This window comes from Acaromyces ingoldii (assembly GCF_003144295.1).
Source record: "Acaromyces ingoldii strain MCA 4198 unplaced genomic scaffold FA10scaffold_2, whole genome shotgun sequence".
Taxonomy (NCBI): domain Eukaryota; kingdom Fungi; phylum Basidiomycota; class Exobasidiomycetes; order Exobasidiales; family Cryptobasidiaceae; genus Acaromyces; species Acaromyces ingoldii.
Window position 1 is genome coordinate 908296 of NW_020290248.1, and position 21614 is coordinate 929909.

The 21614-nt window shown below is 56.8% G+C and overlaps 6 protein-coding genes across 6 annotated transcripts; 1 reads left to right on the forward strand and 5 right to left on the reverse strand.

The window, feature by feature from the left end:
* Window positions 1–46: 46 nt before the first annotated feature.
* On the forward strand, window positions 47–3893 carry FA10DRAFT_265294 (hypothetical protein). The gene is made up of 5 exons (XM_025520997.1): window positions 47–1214; window positions 1283–1641; window positions 1695–1945; window positions 2002–3639; window positions 3701–3893. Exons 1-4 carry the CDS (start codon window positions 187–189, stop codon window positions 3562–3564), a joined length of 3201 nt encoding a protein of 1066 aa, XP_025378636.1. The 5' UTR covers window positions 47–186; the 3' UTR covers window positions 3565–3639; window positions 3701–3893.
* Window positions 3523–5756, reverse strand: FA10DRAFT_278263 (phospholipase D/nuclease). Its single transcript, XM_025523445.1, has 6 exons — window positions 5329–5756; window positions 4944–5268; window positions 4789–4877; window positions 4211–4730; window positions 3702–4141; window positions 3523–3640 (listed from the first exon to the last, which is right to left on the reverse strand). The coding sequence occupies exons 1-6, from the start codon at window positions 5743–5745 to the stop codon at window positions 3623–3625; spliced, it is 1809 nt and encodes a 602-aa protein (XP_025378637.1). The 5' UTR covers window positions 5746–5756; the 3' UTR covers window positions 3523–3622.
* A 420-nt stretch (window positions 5757–6176) lies between these two features.
* Window positions 6177–9383, reverse strand: FA10DRAFT_265297 (hypothetical protein). Its single transcript, XM_025520998.1, has 6 exons — window positions 8959–9383; window positions 8795–8889; window positions 8480–8724; window positions 8249–8414; window positions 6380–8171; window positions 6177–6296 (listed from the first exon to the last, which is right to left on the reverse strand). Exons 1-5 carry the CDS (start codon window positions 9006–9008, stop codon window positions 6583–6585), a joined length of 2145 nt encoding a protein of 714 aa, XP_025378638.1. The 5' UTR covers window positions 9009–9383; the 3' UTR covers window positions 6177–6296; window positions 6380–6582.
* Window positions 9384–9616: 233 nt separating this feature from the next.
* Window positions 9617–11195, reverse strand: FA10DRAFT_300053 (putative Cdk1-cyclin-dependent kinase 1; the record flags this gene model as incomplete). Its single annotated transcript, XM_025524790.1, has 6 exons — window positions 10846–11195; window positions 10614–10779; window positions 10425–10551; window positions 10017–10351; window positions 9746–9924; window positions 9617–9660 (listed from the first exon to the last, which is right to left on the reverse strand). Exons 1-6 carry the CDS (start codon window positions 10880–10882, stop codon window positions 9617–9619), a joined length of 888 nt encoding a protein of 295 aa, XP_025378639.1. The 5' UTR covers window positions 10883–11195.
* A 243-nt stretch (window positions 11196–11438) lies between these two features.
* On the reverse strand, window positions 11439–13077 carry FA10DRAFT_265299 (hypothetical protein). The gene is made up of 2 exons (XM_025520999.1): window positions 12547–13077; window positions 11439–12481 (listed from the first exon to the last, which is right to left on the reverse strand). Exons 1-2 carry the CDS (start codon window positions 12883–12885, stop codon window positions 11540–11542), a joined length of 1281 nt encoding a protein of 426 aa, XP_025378640.1. The 5' UTR covers window positions 12886–13077; the 3' UTR covers window positions 11439–11539.
* Window positions 13078–13533: 456 nt separating this feature from the next.
* FA10DRAFT_258832 (hypothetical protein) lies at window positions 13534–20701 on the reverse strand (the record flags this gene model as incomplete). The annotated part of the gene is made up of 4 exons (XM_025519933.1): window positions 13534–15167; window positions 15227–18731; window positions 18796–20053; window positions 20130–20701. 4 exons carry the CDS (start codon window positions 20699–20701, stop codon window positions 13534–13536), a joined length of 6969 nt encoding a protein of 2322 aa, XP_025378641.1.
* Between the last annotated feature and the right edge of the window lie 913 nt (window positions 20702–21614).

The following is a 21614-nucleotide window of genomic DNA, read 5'->3' on the forward strand; positions in this document are numbered from 1 at the left end:
CTCTAGAGGGAGGGGCAGAAGAGTACGTACCCCTTCGACTCCACCCAGTGGTTGGTCCCTTGCGGTGCGCGTGCGCGGGCGCGTGGCACTTGGCCCGCTCTAGCTGGGACAAAAGTCTAAAAATTGAGACGGGTCCAGGGAGCGAGGCGAGATAGCAACAGCACCGAGGACGTAGTCGGAGACAAGATGAGCAGCGCCGACGAGCTGGCGAAGAAACTCGAAAAGGACCTCGAGGATCGATTAGCAGGTCTCTCGAGCGATGCCAATGCTGGCAACGAGGATGATGCGAAGGCGTCCGAGGTCAAAGAAGAGAAAGTCAGTCCTGAAAGCGCTGTCCATGTAGCGGAGGACCGCGCGACAGAGCATGGTGGGCCGGACGGAAGCGCACAAGACGACACGGAGAGCAAGAATAGAGTCATGCTGAGGGAGGAAGAGCAGAAAGGCGCAAGTGAGAAGCTAGAGAGGAAGGAGGAAGTAGAGGGGCACGACGAGGAGCCGGAACGGCCGGAAGTCGTGCACGCAACACCAAACAATGCCTCGAAAGATGACGCGCAGTCTGAGAGCACCGAAGTAAAGACGATGGGCGGCAGTGGAGCAGCAGAAGCAGCAGGGACAGCGGCAGAAGCAGCGGATCAGAAAGATGAGGGCGGCATCGAGGAAGCCGAGGAGGGCAAGGAAGACGCTCAGGCAAGTGGAGCGGACACCCAGGATGGCAGAGAGGACCGCCCAATGCCGCTTTCGCTTCACTCGAGCAACTTCGAAACCACACAGGACAAGGACAGGGACTTGCCGGCGCCGCCAACGCCCGCGAAGGAGGATGTTGCTCTACCTTCAACACAGGAAGTAATGCAGAAGCCAATTCCTGCAACGCCTGAGCACACCAAGAACAGTGAGCAAGCCACGAGCAGCGAGGTTGAGGCGGTCGCACGAGCATTTGGAAAGACCAGCCTGGCGGCTGAGGGATCTCCTTCTACTGGGTCGTTTGACGCTCCCGTCTCGGCTGGCGTCTCTTCTTCGCAGGTGCTCTCCGTCCCACAGCAAGACTCTCCCTCGTCACAGGGCAGCCCACTGACCCCCAAGAGCGGGGGCATTAGGATAGGAAAAGGACCACCGCCATCGACACCGGCCAGTGAGGAGAAGCCATTTGATTTCAATCGGTTCCTCGAGCAAATGCGTCATCGCAGTGCTGGTCCTGTGGGCGAATACGTGAGAAGGTGAGCTGCTAACCATTGGTCTAAATTTTCTTCACACAAGGATTGTCTGAACATTATCAACCCCGCAGCTTCATCAAAGGATTTACAAAGAAGCCATATAGGACACAAGACCAGACGAAGCTCATCTTTGACTTTCTCGACTTCATCGCGGGCAAGATGCGCGAGTGCGAGGTGTGGGCCAACGTATCGGACACCGAATTCGAGAATGCGACAGAGGCCATGGAGAAGCTCGTCATGAACCGTCTGTACGCCTACACATTCAGCCCGGCCGTCCGCCGAGAGGGCAAGTGGAGCGTCCAAACCGACGACCTGGAGAGAGACAGGGTCTTGAAACAGAGGATCAACCTCTTCACATGGGTCACTGAAGAGCACCTCGATGTGCCCCGCGGTGACCACTCGAAGGGCTTCATCGATTTTGCCATGCAGGGTGAGTCTGACAGTGGTCGTCCAAGGACGTGGCTCACTCCTTAGTCTCTTTAGAGCTCTTAAAGATTAACCACTACAAGGCCCCTCGAGACAAATTGATCTGCATCCTGAACTGCTGCAAGGTCATCTTCGGTCTCATTCGGCACCTCTCAACAGAAGAAAATGCCGACACCTTCATTCCTGTCCTCATCTTTGTCGTGCTCCGTGCCAATCCCGACCATCTCATCTCCAATGTCGAATACATCGGGCGGTTCCGCAACCAAGAGCGGCTTTCAAGCGAGTCGGGCTACTATCTCTCGAGCCTGGTGAGTCGTTTCTGAAATTCCGCCCTGCTCGTACAACCCTGCTGAATCGCTAGCAGATGGGCGCGATCGCCTTCATCGAGACGATGGACTACACTTCGCTCAGCAACATCACACAAGAACAATTTGAAAAGAACGTAGGCGATGCGGTCCAGAGCATAAGCACCGAACAGGAGTCTTTGGAATCGAGTCCGGGAAAGGAGCGCTTGCATCAGTCTGGCTTCGAAAAGAGTACGACATCAGGAGGGATCCCTTTGGCTTCATCCTCCGACATGACGCCCTCATCGTCACAAGGAGGCGGTTCAGGAGACGAAGCCGCACGCGCGCTTCCCATTGCGCCGATGGCCGCCACCTTGGCCGAAGATACCAGAGCTTTCTTCCAGCGGACAGGAGAGGCGGCGCGGGCCGGCCTCGGAGCCAGCTTTGGGAAACCGATGGGAGCACTGGGAAAGCTATTTCAAGAAGGGCTGGACGGCCCCAGAATGCCAAGTGGTAGCCAAAGCAACCCCGAGGCGGGAACGCCAGCGAGGAATGAAAGCCCTTCGCCCTCGCTGCCAACAAGCAATAGTGCTCGATCAAGAATGTGGGGCTTATTTGGCGTCGACGACGACGGGAAGAGTCTCGGAGATCAGGCATCTCCCAGCAGGATTCAGCAGCGCCCAAGTTCCTCGTCATATTCGGGCACTGCGTCGCCTTCTTCGACGCCTAATGCCTCTGCTACAAGGCCATCATCAGGCTTCAACTTGGGTTCGTGGTCTCGGTCTTTCCGTGGAGGCATGGATGCAGAGGAGGAACCTCAGACACCACACTCGGACGAGCTCCGTCAGGGCCCGTTCTCAGCTCTGGCTTCTCAGGGTGGGCCTCGAAATGTGGCTCAGCAGCAAGGAGGCGGAACGCAACAACCCAATGCGCCGCGCGCTCAGAGGGTGAGGCCGGCCGTGCAGGGCTACCCTGGAGCGCCTCCTCCTCAGCCCCTTCAACAGGCACGGCCGGCACGTAAACAAAGCGTTGATCCGTACACGCTCGAGGACGAGCCCCCGGAAGACTCGGGGGTGCGGACACCTACGGACGATGGAAGCTTTGATGACCATGAAGGCACCGGTGCGGGTATGACGAGGCTGACGGGAGATACGAGCTTCTCGTCTTCGACGGGTTCTTCCTCTTCTCATGCCGCTGGCGCTACTGCTGCTGCTGCCATTCGACAACAGCAACTGCAGCAGGATCAGCAGAGGCACGCGAAGTCTGACAGTGGGAGCGGAGCGCGTTCGCGTTTTTCGGACTTGGGAGGCTTCCTGCCGTCCTTTTTGCAAGAGACCAACTCGCCCTCGGCTGGAAGGGGCAGCAGAGAGCAACAACAACAGCAGCAAGAGCTAACTAGAGGACTCTCTCAAGGGTCTGCAGGGGCTGGTGCCGCTGCTGGTGTCTCGCCTTCCTCAGAAGGCATGGACGATGCCGAAGCATCTGCCGCCCAGGCAGAGATCGATCGGGCCCATCTGGCTGCAGGCGTAGAGACGCTTCGAAGCATCTTCCCATCGACTGAACCAGACGTCTGTCAGATGGTCTTAGAAGGCTGTCACGGAGATGTTCAAGCCTCGATTGATCGTCTCCTTGAAATGTCTTGAGGCTCTGGCCTCTGTTGATGAAATTCAATACAATACAAGAACGAGGAGGGATCGCCGTCTACTGCTGAAACTGGTCCTGATAGCATCATGTCTCATCAGCTTCTGCTTTGGCAAGCTGACTGATCTCTTCGACTCACCCAAGGGACATCACCATCCTGGTACTTTTCCACTGGCCTTTTCCACGTCACGATCTTTGCCGCGTCACTCTTTGCGTCCGCCTTGAGGTCTCTCCGGCGAAACGGTAGGACGAGACCCAGCTCCCAGTTCTGGCATGTAAGCTGGGGCGGTGCCGATGCAGAAGCTGACGAAATGTTGCCCCATGCGGCCTGCGTGAGATTATGCGAGCCCATGTAGATCCACCCAACGATTTCCTCATCGTCGATGTGGTCGCTTCCACCATCTTCTCGGAGGATGTCAGGCAGCAGCGCCAAAAGGCTCTTATGATGCATCATAATGTCGCCCCGTTTCGAAACGGGTTGGTGAGCCAAGTCGACGAAGCCACGGCTGACTGATTGCGCCTTTTTGCCAAAGAATGTGCCGGCCCCCGGTGCGCCCTCGACGGCTGTGTCCTTGACCCCTAATGGACGACAGGCATTCATTGAAGGGAGGTCAGATGGCTGATACGAAACGTATTGGAGTTACTCACATCGCTCGCTCGGGAAAAGCAATTTGATTGGGGGCCACTTGTCGCTCGCATTGCCACCCACTGCCTTTGCCCATGTTGTATCTGCCTTTTTGCCCGCGGGGAGGGGCAGTGCGCCTTTACGTGGGTCGACGCCGGAAGCGAGAATGTGGACCTGCTGCAGCCACCTGGCCGAGTATGTCCCCATGCTCGAGCCTTGCGCTTCGAGCCGTACACCGCCTCTGCTTCGACTTTGCTTCCTCTTTTCAGCAGAGTCCAGCGTTTCTCTGACGACCTTTCCAAGCCTTCCGAGCCCCCACTCTTCGATGTTGTTCCAGCCCTGCGTAGCTTTGGCCAGGGGTCGACTGATGACTAGACGGGCCTCCGTCTTTGTCTGGGAAAAATCATAGGAGTTGAGCATGCGTTGGGCATGGTGTCCGGCCGGGACCTTTAGCGAGTCGAGAACCTTTCGAAGGTCGACTCCGAGCCCTTCTTCCTCCGTCGTGGGCGACTCTCGTCGACGAAAGTCATGAATGAAGGCCGTCTGAATCAGCGTATTAGAGGCCATCCTGAGAGAGAAATTCAAGAAAGGAGATACGCACATTTTCAATGCGATCCCAGTCGTAGTCGACAAGATTGCCCGACAAGATCAATATGCGTAGCCGGTCGGGGTAGAAAAGGAACATGAACTCTGCTCGTTGTGTCAACATAGGACTGGCGAAATTGTCTTACTTCAACGAAGGTGCAATACACTTACTCATGTGCTGTGTCTCATAGTCGGAGGGGCCATCTTTGATCCTCGGAATGACGAGGCGGACCCAGTTAGGAAGATCAGGATGCAATGGAGAATGGACACCGACCAGCGAGCTGCCCGAACCCTGTGGTGAATGCGTGATCATGGTGATCTCAGGCGCAGTGCCTCTGGGTCCTTTGGGAAATAGCGTGGCAAGCCATTGCAAATCCTCGCAGTAGGTAGTCATAATGACGTGCGTCAGACCTGCGGCATTGAACGGTGTCGTAGGAAGTAGGAAGGAGGCGAAGCGCCGGCCAGGTTCTTGCGAGCAGTATCGATTGTAAGATTTCTAGTCCACCATGGCTGTCAGCCTCTGAATCAGGTATGAGCGATTTTCGATGATACCAACCTCTACTCCTCCATCCCAATAGAGTTGAAAGTCGCCCGGTTTACCGCTCAAAGGGGCCGTGAAAGAGGAAGGAAACGACGTGCTCGGCTGAGTCGTAGCGACGACCTGCGGCGTCGTAGGATACTTTGCTTTCTTCGCCTTTGTTGAATCTGACGCCATCTCGTCATCGTCACCCTCCGACAAGCCAGCCTCTCGTCTCCTCTTTCTTTGTCTCTCCAACCTCTCCTTTTCCAGCTGCGCACGGTCGCCCATCAGGGCCGACAAGGTCGATGTCGAGGTGCCCCCGCTGCCATCGCCCGCTTTCGCAACAACCACCTCTTCGACTTTGCCACCAGTAGCATTTCCGACAACGACGCCGTCATCGTCATCGTCGTCGTCGAGCACTATCGGCTTGCCCTTGCCGCCTCTGCCGTCCATTCTCCCTGCCCCTCTGTGCTCCTCGGCTTCAACGGGGGAATGGTGTCGGTTGGTGTTGCTCTCACTTTCTTAATTTTTTCCCGCTGCACAGCACGCGATAGTTGAGATGCACGTCATTCCACCTCCACATCCAGAAACGGCATGAAGATTACCAAGAAGCCTCAACAACCAACCTCACCCGCTTCACACCTTTCCGATTCCCCCACCACCACGACTTCGAGAGCCCATTTCTTATTTTGAGCCTAATCCGTCACACATAATGTCCAACACCAACGACCAGTCGAGCCAGTCGAACTTTGACCCCGCCAAGCTGGCTCAGGCCGCCGGCGGGGTGCTGGGCGGACACGCACAGTACGCGGGCGGCGCCGCCCAGGAGACGCTGGCCGGCCTCGTGGGCCAGGAAGGCGCCGAAAAGGCCGGCAAGGACTTCAAGGAGCAGGGCGCCGAGTGGATCAAGACGGCCGCGGCCGAGGCGCAGAAGCTGCAGCAGGAGGGCAAGGGAGGCAACCAGGATGGCCTCTTGAGCAAGGCTGGCGAGCTGGCCGAACAGGGTGAGCAGCTTCCCCCCCCCCCCCCCCCCCCCATGAATTTCCTTCCCCGACTGTCGCTCACTATGTAATTCTTGACGAAACAGCTTGCCCCGACACGGGATCCGGTGTTGGCGACAAGCCCAACAACTAGAGTGTACTCTTTATTACCTTGCAAAGGACCACGCACATGAGCAAGCAGAATCTCTTTCATGTTATAGTTACAGAGGGGTGAAGAAAGGGAGTGGGGAAGGTTTCATCATACACGAGGAGGGGGACAGGCAAAGGAATATACGACGAGCCCGCCCCCTTACTGTCCACCCAGCTTGAGATCGCCAGCAACGTGGGCGGCCAGAGCATCAATGCTGGAAACCTGTTCAACCTTTCCACTGCCTGCGACTGGGCCTTGACCTGGCGAGCTGTGGAGGCTCGCCCCCGTGCTGCTGATGGCCGGCGAGCTGACCTCGCTAGAGGTCATGGAGGTGTGGAGCGCCGACTGGGGCACGCCATCGAGGATTCGCTCGACTGCCGGCTCACCTGGTCTGGCAGTGAGCGTGGGAATGACTGGCGTCCGTCCAGGCGCTGGCGGTGCGACGGATCCAGGGACTGCCACTGTCACAGCACCGGGTGGAAGGTTGGATCTGGTGGGAGAATCGTTAAAGGTCGAGTGCACAGTCGTCGGTGCAGTCGTCGGATCAGACGACGCAACGCTGCTGCCGCTGGCGGCACTGCCCTTGAACCGCGTCGCAGTAGGTGTCAATTCGCTCTCTGACGACCTGATGATGTGAGACGGTACGACTGCTGCATTCAACATCGGCTTGTTGGAACCATGCTGAGGGCTCGCCGTGGCGCCAAGCTCGTAGGTGCGCTGCTGTCCTGACCCCTCTTCGATGGCTGGGCTTCCTGGGAAGCTCCTGTCGATCAGGCCCGGACTGGCACCGCTGGCCGCGGCGCTTGAAGCGACGCTCTCGACCTCGCTATCGACCTCTGAGCCCTCCCACTCTTCCTCATCGACGGCGTCCCCATCTTCGTCCTCGTCGTCATCATCTTCGCGGTTGAGCATCTCGGTGATCGTCTGCTCCACCTCCTCGTACTGAGCGCGGAGGATGGCCTGACCCTCAGGCACGCTCCCGTCCCTGCCGAGCCACTTTCGCTCGCCAGTCTCCTTGCCGTCCTTGTCGCGCACAGGTGTCCGCATGCCATCGATCTGGTGCAGTGCCAGCCGGTACGGGTAGAGGTCCCTCATCGTGAATGGCCCTCCGTATTTTGAGACCTCCTTGAGGCATTTGGACACCGTCGAGAGCTTGTTGCTGATGGGCATCAGCTCCTCGGAGATTGGCTCAGACGAGGCGACGAGGCGGTAGATGAGGCCGTAGCACCGTCGAAGGAGGTAGAGGAGCACGAGTTGGCCCTCAGGCTGCTTTCCTTCGCTGTCGACAAACTTGCCGTCGACGCGTAGCCGATCGATCTCCTTGAGCGTCACCTGGTAATTCCACAGGTCCGTCTCTCGCAGCGTCCACCGGTGAGTAAGAACGAGGTGCTCGAGCTGCGACTTGATCTCGGACAGGCGGTCATAGATGGGCTGCAGCGTCATGGGCACCTCGTCGTTGCGCACGTTGGCATCATGGACGATTTCAAAGCAGTCCTCGAGGATGCCCACGAGGATGGCTTGGCCAGCAGGCACAGACGAGCCGCCGGGTCCGAGGAACTTGCCGTCAACGCGCTTCGAGTCAATCTTGCGGAGCTCTTCCTGGAGCATCTTGATCTCAGCCCGCGCAGGTTTCGGTTTCGCAGCTGCCGCCACAATCTGTCTTCGCACCGAGACGAGCCTCTGGTGGATGGGGACGAGCTCGACGCTCAACACCGACAGTGTGCCCTCTAGCGTTCTGAGCACCTTGCCTATCATGATGAGAAGCAGACCTTGTCAGTAAAGTCAAGGTCAACAAAGAGGCCGCCATTGAGGAGCTACTACGCACCGCATCCTTCTAGTTTGCGCATCATGAGCTTAGTGAGCTGCGGGGGGTGCTTTCCTGCGTCTGCGTCTCGCTTGACAATCGCCTTGAGCTCGGCCAGTCGTTTGGCAAACGGTTGCAGGTCCGCCTCGGTGTAAATGCCACTCTCAGCCAGATGGTCCAGCAGTTGCTGTATCGATGATTGGTCAGCCACTTCGAAGAGCGCGGTGCATTGCTGGTTCAAGAGGAACTCACCTTCATGCAGCCCAACTGGCTAAAGGTCGCTGGCGTCTCTCTGCTCTTGCCAATGGTAAGGAAGAAGAGACTCAGAAGGGAAAAGACATCCATGAGTGTGGTGTCGACCCTGTTCGTCGCCGTCAAGGCTGCCGTGTCAACCTCGCCGTTGGGTTCAGCACCTGGTCGGCTTGGCCTCGAGCCGTCATTGGAAGTCGAGGCTTCCGACGCCGCCAGCTCATCTCGAACCGTGTTTAGCCGGGTAACTGTTGGGGTGCACGGGTCAGTACGCCCCGAGGAGAAGAAGCTCGTTTCAGTCACCGCAGCCGAACTCACCCTGCTTGATGACGGCCTGGTAGAGCTGCTGGACATCTTGCGGTCTGATGTAGTCCGAACTGTCCTTTTTCAGAGCTGTCAAACGATTTCGAATGCTGTGTGTGTATAAACAAAGGACTTCAGTCGCGTTGATGAAGCCGCGGATGGAGACAAAGAGCACTCACCTGATGAGCGACTCGAGAATTGGGAGCTCCTCGTTGGGAATGGCCGACATGGCCCGCGACGCGCTTGTCATGGGATCCCCGCGCTCAAAACACGTCTAATGTGAAAAGCTTCGTCGAGAAATGAAGCAATCAAGGGTGATAAGATCGTCCTCTTTCTGCTCCTTTGCTCGGATCTTGACCGTCCTGGGAGGTCCGCGCCGAGATCAAAGAGGAAAGTGAAGTGCAGGGGAAGGAAGACAGCCCGAAGGTCGACTCGGGCGATCAGATGTCAGAGGCGAGAGATCGCAAGCGCTTGAGCCCTCTTGGATGACGGCAAGAGATGTTCTCTGCGCAGCTAGACCGATGGCTGTGTGCAAGATGCGCAGAAACCGATCGGCTGATCGCTCTGAAGGAGTATTTGGTGATGGTGGTGATACGTGATGACGTTTCGCCCTCCGCCATCACTTTGAATAAAATGTAACCCTATAATCTTTCACGGTTCCAAGTCACGTGGCAAACGCTGCTACAGGTTCACTCCAGCGCGCAAGAGCACGCTCACGAACGAACAAACCGCTGGGAAGACTGGTGAATATGGCACAGAAGTAGATAGAAGGTAGTAGTAGTAGTATGGAGAGATAGAGAGAGAGTATGCCTTTTTATGCGATGCGAGCGTTTCTCTTCAGTGGGCTTCCGCAAAGTACGGGTGATCCAAGCAACGCTTGGCTGAGAAGTGAGGTGTTGTTTCGTCAGATCAGATGGCGACTACAAAAGAAAAGATGGAGAGACGAGTTCAGACGGAATGACTCACCGCTTACTCGTCCGGCAGGGTCATAGACGAGCATGCCCCGGAGCAGATCGATGCCGGCCTCATCGAGGTCAGGCACAGCCTTTGTCAAGGGCATGCCTGACCACTGTGGGAAAGAGGGCTTGTAGTCGGGCAAGCTCTTGACGCCAGGCCAAGTCGCATCGGAGGGTGTGCCCAATGTCCTGAGAAGGAGGCGAGCAGCATGCAGGTGATAGATAAAAACAAGAAGGGGGTTGAGTGCGCGGAGAAAGAGAACATCACAAAAGAAACCTACCGGAAGATGCGGAAGATCTCGTCGATCTCAGAGTCGCCAGGGAAGAGGGGGCTCTTGATAGCCATCTCTGCAAAGATGCAGCCCACGCTCCACATGTCGATGGCCGTGCTGTAGTGACGAGAGCCGAGGAGCACCTCGGGCGCACGGTACCACAGTGTGACAACCTCGTGGGTGTATGTCCGGAGCGGGATGCCAAATGCCCTCGCAAGGCCAAAGTCAGCGAGTTTGAGGTTGCCGTCCTTGTCAATGAGAAGGTTCTGTGGCTTGAGGTCGCGATGAAGGATACGATGTGCGTGGCAGAAGAAGATGCCTCGGACTAGCTGGTAGGTGAATTTCTGCCATGGTGTTTGGGAAAGTTGCGGTCAGCCTTGTGGCTCTGGCAGAACCGAGGCCGGCACTTGAACCTACCTTGACAATTTCGGGACCCATTCCATCAGGCCGCTTCCCGACGTTGTCCATGTATTTTTTCAAGTCGAGGTCGAGGAACTCCATTACGAGGTAAAGCTTTGACTCCTGGTGAATAATGTCGTACAGTCTGTAATGCGAAATCATGAGCTCAACACGCAGCACGTCCAGTGAGAGGAGAGAGAAACGCACCGGACGATGTATTCGTCTCTGAGCTCCTTGAGCAAGCTGATTTCTCTGATAGCTGTCGACGGCACGCCCTCGTCCTCTGCTTCGAGCCTGATCTTTTTCAAAGCCACGATCCGACCATTGGCTCCCGGTGTCAGATCCTTAGCCTTGTACACCACTCCATACGTCCCTGTTTCGAAGAGAGCATCACGTCAGTTTGCAGTCATTTATCCTCTTTCCTTTCAGGCAAACACACCTTCGCCGAGCTTTTCAATCTTTTGGTAGTTCTCCATCGTTCGCTAGCTCCCCAATCCTCCTTTCTGCCCGTGCGCTTGTTGTGCAGGGGAGGCAAGTCGAGGGTATGCGTGTGGTGTTGCGCGTGTTGGAGGAATCCACTCGTCTAGAGAAAAAGTGATCCCGTGCCGCTGTATAAAGAGTGCAAAGCTCACGTTAGACGGCGACAAGGAGCGAAGCGAGGAGGAAGTGGTGCCAAGAGAGATAAGGGGTGGAGAGAGAGAGAGAGAAGACAAAGACAAAGACGCAAAGGGAGTAGGTGAGAGCTGTGGTAGCAGTCGTGCTACTACTACTACTTGCACTTGCTTGGTGGTGTTGTTTGTGTTCAAATTTTCCGACTCCTGGGCCTTCTGGCTGGGGCCTCTGCGCATTTTGTCTCGCAAGGCGCGTCGAAACGCGCGTCAACACCTCCTTGCTGTTCACCCCGACCCCATGTGGAGCCCACGACCGGTGCCTTGTCGTGAAGGAACACTATATGACAACTCTTGCCGATCGCTCAGATCATCGCTCAGACCGCGTCAATCGCAACGCGACGGGGCTACAGAATGGTGACAAGTGTATATTCGCAGAGCAGTGAGGAGTAAGGAACGAAACGAGAGAGCAGGCTTAGAGTACAGAGGGAACAGATAAGGGACTAAGGAGAAAAGAGGAAAAAATCAAAAGTCCTCATCGACGGAGAAGCCATGGCTGTTCCTTGTCACCTGCTCGCCGTCGTCGTTCTTGTCATCTTCGCGGATAGCAACGCCCATCTTTGCGTACTCGGCCACCTTCTTCTCGAAGAAGTTGGTCTTGCCCGCCAGCGAAATGTTCTCCATCCAGTCGAAGGGGTTGGTGCTGTTGTACACCTTGTCGTTGCCCAAGGCCACCAGCAGCCGGTCAGCGCAGAACTCAATGTACTGGCACATGAGCTTCGAGTTCATGCCAATCAGATTGCACGGCAAGGCATCCGAGAGGAAGTGCTGCTCGATGGTGACAGCCTCGGTGATGATTCGCTTGACCGTGTCTGGGTGCGCCCGCTTGCGCAGGTGGCTGAAGAGGAGGCAGGCGAAGTCGGTGTGAAGGCCCTCGTCGCGTGAGATGAGCTCGTTGGAGAAAGTGAGGCCAGGCATGAGACCCCTCTTCTTGAGCCAGAAGATCGACGCGAAAGAGCCGCTGAAGAAGATACCCTCAACGGCGGCAAAGGCGACGAGGCGCTCAGCAAAGGTAGCCCGCTTGTCCGAAATCCACCGGAGAGCCCAGTCGGCCTTTCGCTTGACGACGGGGATCGTCTCAATGGCGTCAAAGAGGAATTCGCGCTGGTCGGGGTCGCGGATGTATGTGTCAATGAGGAGCGAGTACGTCTCTGAGTGGATGTTCTCCATCATGATCTGGAAGCCGTAGAAGCACCTGGCCTCGGCGGCCTGGACCTCGTTGCTGAAGCGCTCGACGAGGTTCTCGTTGACGATGCCGTCCGAGGCGGCAAAGAAGGCGAGGACGTGAGAGATGAAGTGACGCTCGTTGTCATTGAGCTTGTTGTCCCAGTCATGCAAGTCTTTGGACAGGTCGATCTCCTCGGCCGTCCAGAAGGAGGCCTCGGCCTTCTTGTACATTTGCCAAATCTGATGGTGATGATGTCAGCGAGCTAGCACACAAGAATAGAGCAGAGACGCATCGTGCAACCAACCTCGTTGTAGCGGATGGGGAAGAGGACGAAGCGACGGCTGTTCTCGATGAGCAGCGGCTCCTCCTCCTCGGGCAGGTCGACATCACCGACAAACTTGCCGTACACGTCGTCTGGGCTGCTGTCGACGGGAAGTGCCTCTTCAACCTTGTTGCTGTTGGTGGAAGCAGCATCGACGATGGCCTTCTTGGCAGCCTGCTTGTTGCTGGAGAGGAACGTCGAGTCGTCAAAGTCACCCCCAACCGATGGCTTGGAGGGTGTCTTGTTCATGTCGACCTTCTCGAGCTGGGCTGCGACCTTCTTGGAAGGCGTAGTGAGGTTGTTGGCCGAGACTGCGGACATGGTGATGACGACGGTGCAGAGACTAGGGCTTGGATGGTGGTGGCGACGGATGTAAGGCTGCAGCTGTTGTTGTTGCTGTTACTGTTGCTGCCGTGTAGATGAGTTGCTTGCAGTTGCTGGCTTTGCAGCTGGTGAAAGAAAAGAGGTAAAGGAAAGTGGATAGGCCGACGTGGGTGGTGAGAGAGAGTGGATGGGACGGAGGTAGGCGCCCTTTATGTAGGTCGAAGCGGTAGGGAAGAAAGAGCGCGTCTCGAGGCAGACGCGACGAAAATCTCATTACCTACACGCGCCTTTCTCCCTCCAGGCAGGTGACTGAGCGCGTGCGTGCGTAGAGTGGACGCGCCTCCATTTCTTTTTTTTTCTTTCGTGTTGGTGTTCCGAGATCGCTCTCGATCAGTGGATCGTTGATAGGAAGGATGATAGGGTTCTCCGCTGATCAGATAGAGAGATTGGAATTGATTTCACTTCACAGCGACTTCCTCATGAGCCTCCTCGCCTACCCTCCTCCGCTGACGACTCCTGCTGGCTACAATGTTGGAGAATGGAGAAAAAGATGACACGAAAGAGAAAGACAGATGTGTGTGAGAGGGGAGAGAGAATGGAATGAAGGATGTAGGTAGAGTCAATTACATGCATAACTATGTTTCTTCAAGACAGGTGGAAGCTCGCTTGCCCCTCGCGCATGGCCAACAGGAGTCGCTGGCGCATGACTTCGCGCGTCGAGAATTGGGGCAGCTTGCAGAAGTTGACACACGTCATAACCGAGGGGAGCGTCTGGTCGGGAGGCGTGTTTGCTTCCGGCGGGCGTTTGACGATCGTCAATTGTGGACGCAGACCCGCGAAACCGCCGATGGGCAACTTGGGAGAGCCTGTGAGCCACTGGAGGAACTCGCGGCGCTCCTCGATCGAGAATGTCGCCATGATGTGGATCACATCGCGGAACGAGACGCTGTCAGCATTGTAGCCGTGATCGGGCTTCACGCTGCTCAGCAGGGTTGCCTCGCTCCAATCTTCGTCTGTGTTGCCAAAGAGCATGACGAGCTCGTCGGGCGTGAAGCTTGACATGCTCGAAAGAGGGAAGATTGTATCGAAACCTTCGCGGAAGGCGCGTACGTAGGCCTTGACACCCTTTCGCAGCGTGTGTGCAATCACCTCGGAGACATACTCGTTCAGGTTTTCGACCGTCACGGCCTTCTCTTTGCCACCTTCCACGAGCTCATAATCGGCGTGGCCGGGTAAGGTAAAGTCAAGACCCATGTTCTCGAGTTCGGCGGACTCCATATGACCAAGCTTTTGGAGTGCGTTTGCCAATTCAGGGTCCACGGCGGCTAGCATCGTGATCGTCTCCGCGACGCGGTGGTTGAGGATGAGTCGCATAAAGGTCGGATTGAAGTTGACATCGATGATGCGTGAGTCAAAGAGGGCCTTGGCAGCAAATTGGCCCAAGACGCGGAAGGCTGCAGTGCGCGACTTGCCCAGCGGCTTTTCGACGTCCTTTGGCGAAGTCGGCGCGGGGAAGAGGCCGCGAGGGGCCAGAACGTACTTGTGTGCGACGTCGACCTCTTGGTCATCTTTCATCCGCGTCGTCGCCGGATCGACTGCATGGGTGGAGTCATCGTCGCGCCATAGACCCAAATCCCTTCTGGCAAATTCCTTGCTGACCAAGGCATAGAACTCTAAAGTAGGGCCGAGACCGGTGCCGACCTCTTCAAAGTACTCGACCTCGAGCAGGGATGAGTTGGTGCCGTAGAGCTCAAATACCTTGAAGGCCGAGGCAAGAATGTTCGAGCGCGAGATGCGGACCTTTCGCCTTGTCAGCCTGCCCAACAACGAGAGCGAGTCGTCGTGACGTGAAGTCGACGAACTACCCTGCTCGCGCGTCTGCATATTCTGCCACCGGTTGATGAGGCGGTGGTAGCCAAACGACGTGCTCTGCAAAAAGGCGTATCGCGTCTCGAAGGGAAAAAGGAAGGCAAAGTAGCGCGGGAAGTCGAGCGACCAAGCTGGCATGCATGAGCTTGCAACGATCATGGGCTCCTCGAGCTGTCGACTCAGCTTGGCGGTCAGCTTGTTGTTGACGAAGGCCGTCTCAACGAGAGCTTTGGACGCTGCCGCCGCCGACACATCGATTCGGCTCAATTCGCGCCATTCTGCGTTGAGATCGTGAAGCACGCGAAGGAGCTGCAGGATCCTCGCATAAGGCGCATCGACGCCCACCGAAGGCGGCAGCTCCACAATCCCGGCCGCCTCCTGCTCCATCGGCTCTGGCGTGGCGCCATCGGCTTTTTCACAGAGTCAGCACCCGCAACTTCTTACTAGTAAATCAGTGTTCGGATCTCACCTCTCGAACGCTGGGAAGGAACAGGACCTGGCACTTTTCGGAATTTTACCGAATACGTGTTGGACCAGATGTAGCGTTGGGCTCCACCCGCCTGCTGCCGACGCTCTGGGCTGGTCTCGAAGTGATGGACAGCGCTGTAGATGGTGGATTCCAGCGAGATGGGCTTTCCGTCCATCTCAAACTCTAAGTGCCAGTCCGTAGGTCGCTTCTGCAGAGCCGATGAGTACGAAGCCTTCGTCGGTGTTGATCCGCCTGGCGCTGCCGAAGAAGAAGGTCCCGCCGTCACACCCCCAGGAGTACCAGCAGCAGCTCCGGCCAACGAAGAGGAAGACGAGGACGGTACAGGCGCAGATTTTGAGATGTTGGCGAGCGGATCATTTGATGGTGTTGCCACGCGCGTTCCATCGGGCGTCTTCGCCTCGACCTTCAGCCCGTCTTGAGCAACACGGAGGTTGATGGTCTTGTCTTCCGAAGCGCCGCTGATGTCTCCCGATTCGAGACCTGGCATGTGGGCGTCTCCGACGATCTCCTCTTCGTCGTACTCGTCATCGGTAAAGGGACCATCGTCGCCGAGGCCTTCCATCTCACCCTGCAACAGATCCTCGACGAGCCTTCTCGTGAGGGCCTCATCTGAACCGTCCTCAGGCTGTGCTTGCCCAGGGTCCAAGCCAGCGATTGCCCTTGCATCAGGGTCAGACGAAGTGCCTGCCGCACCTTGGCTCGATGAAGATGCGAGCGACTCTTTGCTCTTGTCGTCGACCTTTGCTTCTCCATCACCATCACCATCGCCACCGCTACTCTTCGAACCCTTGGAGCTCAGTCTCGAGCTTCGACGCCGGGCAGGCTTCTCATTTGCCTCTCTTGGCGTTGGATCCGAAGACGATGCAGAAGTTGCGTTGTTGGCAGTGCCCTGGGAACCAGTTGACGTGAACGAAGTTCGATCTCCAGCGGCAGCGGCAGCGGCAGCCAGGGAAGGCGGCAGTTCCAGTCCAGCGCTCGACGCAAATGCTGCCAAGACGCCAGAGAGTCGCGATGAAGTCGAACCGGACGAGCCAGCACCGGGACCAGCAGCCTGAGAAGCGATGATTTTGGGGCGCAGATAGTCGCTCAGCGATTGGAACGAGGCAATGGCGTGGATGGTGACAACCAGATTGGCGCAACTCTTGGGGATCTCGCCTGAATCACCGTCTTCTGCAATGAGCTTCAGTCGAAGTTGACGAGCCACATTGGCAGTCGGGCTTCTCTTGCTCTCCTCTGGCCCACTGTTGATCGCCGTCGTGATCTCGACATTCTCGAGCCTGCTCAGCGTCTCTTGGAGTCGTCGAACCAGACCGCTGGCTGCCGAGGAGCCGACGTCGTTCTGATGAGTCATGAGGGCTCGCGTGAGAAGTCGCCTCCTGGTCTGTCTGGGCAGTGACTCTGAGTCGCCAACGGCAAACGAGTAGAGGCCCTCGACGAGACCAGATCGGAGTAGCTCAAAGCTCGAGATGGGATCCTCGGGCTTGCAGAACAGCTCGGCAATGTTCTCCAGCGTTCCTTGCACCACGGTTGCATCCTGCTCGTCGGCCCCATGCAGGCCCACCACAAGGGTTCTGATGTTGTCGAGAGCCCTTCCTGCCGCCTCTGCGCCGCCGGAGCTGGTCCGAGATGCCTTGGGAGAGTAAATTTCGCGAAGGACTCGAGCTCGCCAGATGTTCGCATCTTCGGCCTCGGTCATTGTCATCGTATGCCCTGTGATGCTGTGAACCATCGTGCCGGGCACCAATGTTCGCGGAAGATTGGTGGCGCCGGGTAGCGTTCCGAGGGTGCTAGCTGCCATCGAAGAGGGATAGGTCGAGGCAGTCGACGAAAGGAGCCTACTCAGGCTGGATCCGCCCTTTGATGCATCACCGCTGATCTCCAGGGTTGCAGAATTTTCACCGCTCACCGGCGCAGGGTTGCCTACTGATGGGGTGACGGAATCGGCTGCGGACGGAGTAGACGAAGAGGCACCTGGCAGCACCAAAGGAACTACTGCCTTTGCCTTTTCTGAAGATTTAGACGGTGTTGCAAGCGCTTTGTTGGTCGGCTCCTTGGACGCAATGTCTTCAATTTCCCACATGACCCCCTCTCGCCTCAGCAGTGCACTGTACACGCTCGGCATTTTCGTCGTCAAGAGCTCGACAAGCTGCAAGGCTCCTTGGACCAGCGAAGGATGATCGCGTGTCGACAGAACGGCCGCAACAAAGCTGGCCAGAGGCACGTTGTCGAGAACTTCACCCAACGGCCCGGGCTCCACGAAGCTGACGATCTTGAGGATACCAAAAAGAGCCTTGCTACGGACGTGTTGGAACACGCTGGCAGCGTACACTTCGACGAGGGTGGGCAAAACAAGCTGTGTAAAGCGCTTGACAAGCTCCTGTCGATCCCTGAGAGTGTCGATGCGCTTGACTTGAGCACGCTCTTTCGCCATGTCGCGCTCAGATTTGGCTTTTCCAGGTTTGGACGTGGAGGGGTTGGTAGCATTGTGTGCGCTGACACTGTCTACTGCGCCAGTAGTGGATAGCGTTCCTGCTGGGGCAGCAGCTTGTTGGTCAAGGTCCTCGGTGCTGCTGCTGTTCTTGCTGTCCAACGACGGATCCTTGTTCTCTCCTCTCTTGGCGTTTGACATCTCGCGAGCCTGCTTTATCTTCGCCTTGGCCATCTTCAACCTCCTCTTGCCGTATGCTTTCTCCGTGTACATGCGAGGATCGAAGATACCGTCCTTGGGCAACGGTGGGAGCAGTTCGGCGACAAGCGACAGCGCTTCTTGAACCTGCTCCTTGGGTCGATTGGCAAGGTTTTGAAGCACAGCAACGTCTGCCATGCCCACATTCTCAGCTCCGTCGCTGGCTACAATGGCGATTGCACCTGCGTCAGAAGCAGCCTCTGCCTCAGTTGCCGATGAGAGAATCCTCTGGAGCGACGCCGGTCCGCGTCCACCACTACCGTCTTCTGCCGGGGCAGGCGATCCGGTGAGCAAGTGGTAGAGTGTTTCGACGACATTGTTATCGAGCAGCGTAACGGCCACCGTGGGACTGATGCGAGCAGCCATCCCAAGGGCTTTGAGGACTTCGGTGTAGGTGGTCGTGTTTACGCTAGTGCTCGAGCCACCGGATGAAGTTGAGCCCGTGTTGTTGGAGGGCAGCAGGATGGCATTGACGGCGCCGATGAGTTCGTGGGTCAGGAGCTGCTCCAAGAGCTCGGCATGGACGCGGTAGCTGTCCACGGTCCGGACAATGCAACGGCAAGCCGACTCGACGAGGCGCTGGTCACTGTAGGAGAGCACATTCTGTATAGTGGGCATGGCGTCTTTGATCTTGCCAAAGGACTCGGGCGAGAGCTTTCGGCAGCAGTTGGCTGCCGCAGTCATGGCCGTACGCTGGACGTGGATGTTGAAAAAGTCGAGGTATTGAAGCATGGGCATGATGCCCCCGTCCTCGCGGACAATGGCGCTTGGGTACTCGATGGAAATCTTCTCAAGTGTCTATGGCGTGCAAGAAAGATTTTAGTGGCTGCTAGCAGAGCTCTTACGAGATCAGATCACATACCTGGAGTACCTGCTCCGCCAAGTCGATGAATTCGATCTCCATCAGCTTGGAGTTCAGAACGGGAACTGCGCCGTGAATGACGACGCTGTGAGCTGCGTAGGGCATTGCTTCGATGAGATTGGCGAGGCAACGACATGCGAGGAGCTTCATTTCTCCACCGTCATCAAGTCCTGCAGCAGCTGCAGCAATGGCAATCGCATTCTCATCGTCGTCTTCGTCCTTGCTTTCTCCCTTCTCGCTGGAACCGTCAGCTGGCGGCTTGGGCCCACCCATCAAATAGATGAGCTCTGAAACGTAAGATTCGGTTGGAAAGTAGCCCGCAAGCATGTCTTCGTTGCTGATGCTGAGGAGCTCCGAGAGCTCTTGCAAAGCGACGAGTTGCGTCGAGGGATCCTTGCGATTGCGAAGTGAGGCAAGCAGAGTTCGAAACCGACCAGAGAGACCAGACATGTAGCCGGCCATGGCACGGAGATTGAGACCAAACTCGCCCATCTGGTCTTCGCCGTCGCCGTAGCCATCGTCGGCATCATCGTCGTAGTGCGCCTCATCTACGTCCTCCTCGTCTTCATCATCGTCATCTTCCTCATCACGATCCTCATCATCGTTGCCATCCTCCTCCTCCTCTTCGTCACCGCCTTCTCCGCCTTCGGCTCGCTCCATGTCCACTTGGTCTTCCTCATCGTCATCGAGCCCCTCATCTCCCATCTCGCTCGATGACTCTCCACCGTCACGGCCGTCAACGATTGATCCGGCTTGTGTCATGCCCCCTCGATCGCTGCTACTTCCCTTGCTCCCTTTGCGCTCCTCCTCGTCCACTTGCGCCGACACCGGCGAAACATCTTGGTCCAAGTCCATGTCTTCTGGAACACTGCACGACGAAGTCGAAGGTTCTGCTGCGAACCGGCTGCTTGCACTTGCCGCTGCCGAGGCTCGACCCTTGGAAGCCCTACGCATCGGACCTCCTCGAGTCTTGGCGGAACCGCCCGAGGCGATGGTAGGAGAAGTAGGATTTTTCTTTGACGTCATCTTATCGACAGCTTTAGCCCTGTCCTTCGAGCTCGAAAGGAGTTTGTGGTCGCCCTTCTCGCCGGAAGCTCTTTTGCTCTTTGCCTTCTTGTGGAGAGGGAGAGCTGCGCTGCTGGTCGAAGACTTGGCTTGCTCTTCTTCGTCGGAAGAGATGGCGGTTGCCTTCTTTCTCTTCTTTCCCTTGCCCTTGGTCGCTGAACCTTTCGTCCCTTTCGTAGGGCTCACAGGCGATCTGGCGCAAGTGACATCGAAATAATTAGAACAAGACACAAGAGCGACACCAGGTTAAAAGAAAGAGGCAAGCTCACCCTCTGTTGTCGGTCGAAACCTCCGTCTCCCTCTCTTTACCCTTGCCCTTCGAAGAGCTGCCGCTAGTCTTTGCCGTCTTGGTGCTTCGAGATTGGCGAGTCGATGTGGTCGCCGTCGGAGAAGAAGTGGACGAGGAACCGGACAGGCCCTCGTCGGGGTCCTGCTCGAGCGCCCTTTTGTTCGTCTTGGCTGAAGCGGACACGTTGGTGGCTGTCGAGACCGAGGTGGCAGGTGTAGCGGGCGCCGACAGTGGCGAGCCTCCTCGTTGACTCAAGTCGAGAATTGAGCTAGCGTCGCTGAGACGAGAAGAAGCAGTAGACCGTCGTGATCTCGTCGATGCGAGCGAGTCAGCTCGACTTGCCTGCTGAGCAGTGTTCAATTGACGATTCCTTCTGGCTGGCTTGGAAGAAGTGGAGGATGAAGCAGCTGTCTGTTGAGGCGGCGATGATGTGCTGGGTTGCTCTTTGTCGTTGGTGCTGCGGATAAAGCTTGAAGAAGATAAGTCGACAGCAGGTGGACCGGAATTGTGTCTGGAAGCGCGAGTTCTAGAGGCACGGGGACGGTCCTCCATTAGACGGGGTCGAGATTTCGTCGTCGAATGCTGGTCTCGCGCTTGGAGATGAGGAGAGTCTCACCCAGAGCAGGCGCGCACTGACGACAGCCGAGCCTCCAGCTCTCTGCAGAATCTGTCTAGAAAATCGATTATGGTGGCGTGCGAAGAGGAGTCGGGCAGGAAGGGAAGAGGAGATACCTTTGTCAGCGAATTGTCCTTTACACGGCACTCTTTAGGATAAATGAAACGATGCCAAGCTCTCGTTTGGTACGAATCGTAGCTGTTGCACCTTAATGCTTTATACTTTGTTGAGCCTATCGTTCAACTCACCTCGTCTTCTGGTGAGCGTCCCTCTAAACCTCTCTGAGAAAGGTCCTCAGCCGTGTGCGATGCTGAATGTTGATTCGAAAGGGCTGTGCTTTCAGATTGTCTTCCACACCCCCTTCCTCAAAGAGCCACCAGGTCGTAGGAGATCGGTGACGAGTGGCCGCGAGGTGAGTCAGCGTGGCACACCAGAGGAAAGGGGGAAAGGGGTGGTGGAGTTGGGGGTGGGGGTGAGTGGTACCCGGACGAAAAGCCGATGTATCCGCTCGGAGCAATGATGCTGTCGGTTTAGGGAGAGGCAAGTGTGCTCAGGGCGCCATCCGACCTTCTTTGACTACGGCGGAGGTGAAAGCCCCTTCGATGGACAACTTCTCCCTTTGTCCGGGCCTTGATGATAAAGAGTGCAAAAGGAGCAGCAGCGCAACCGACGAGGCCGTGAAGGCCAAAAAAGTCTTGTATGTGCGTCCGCTCGCGTGGCCATTACGTGCGTGTGCTGGAGGCGCGCGGGCGGAATTGCTTACTACTCAGCGTGGGCCACTTCGACTCCCTTCGGGCGGACAGCCGTCCCTGAGCACATATTTATGGCACCAATGACAAAGGCTGAGTA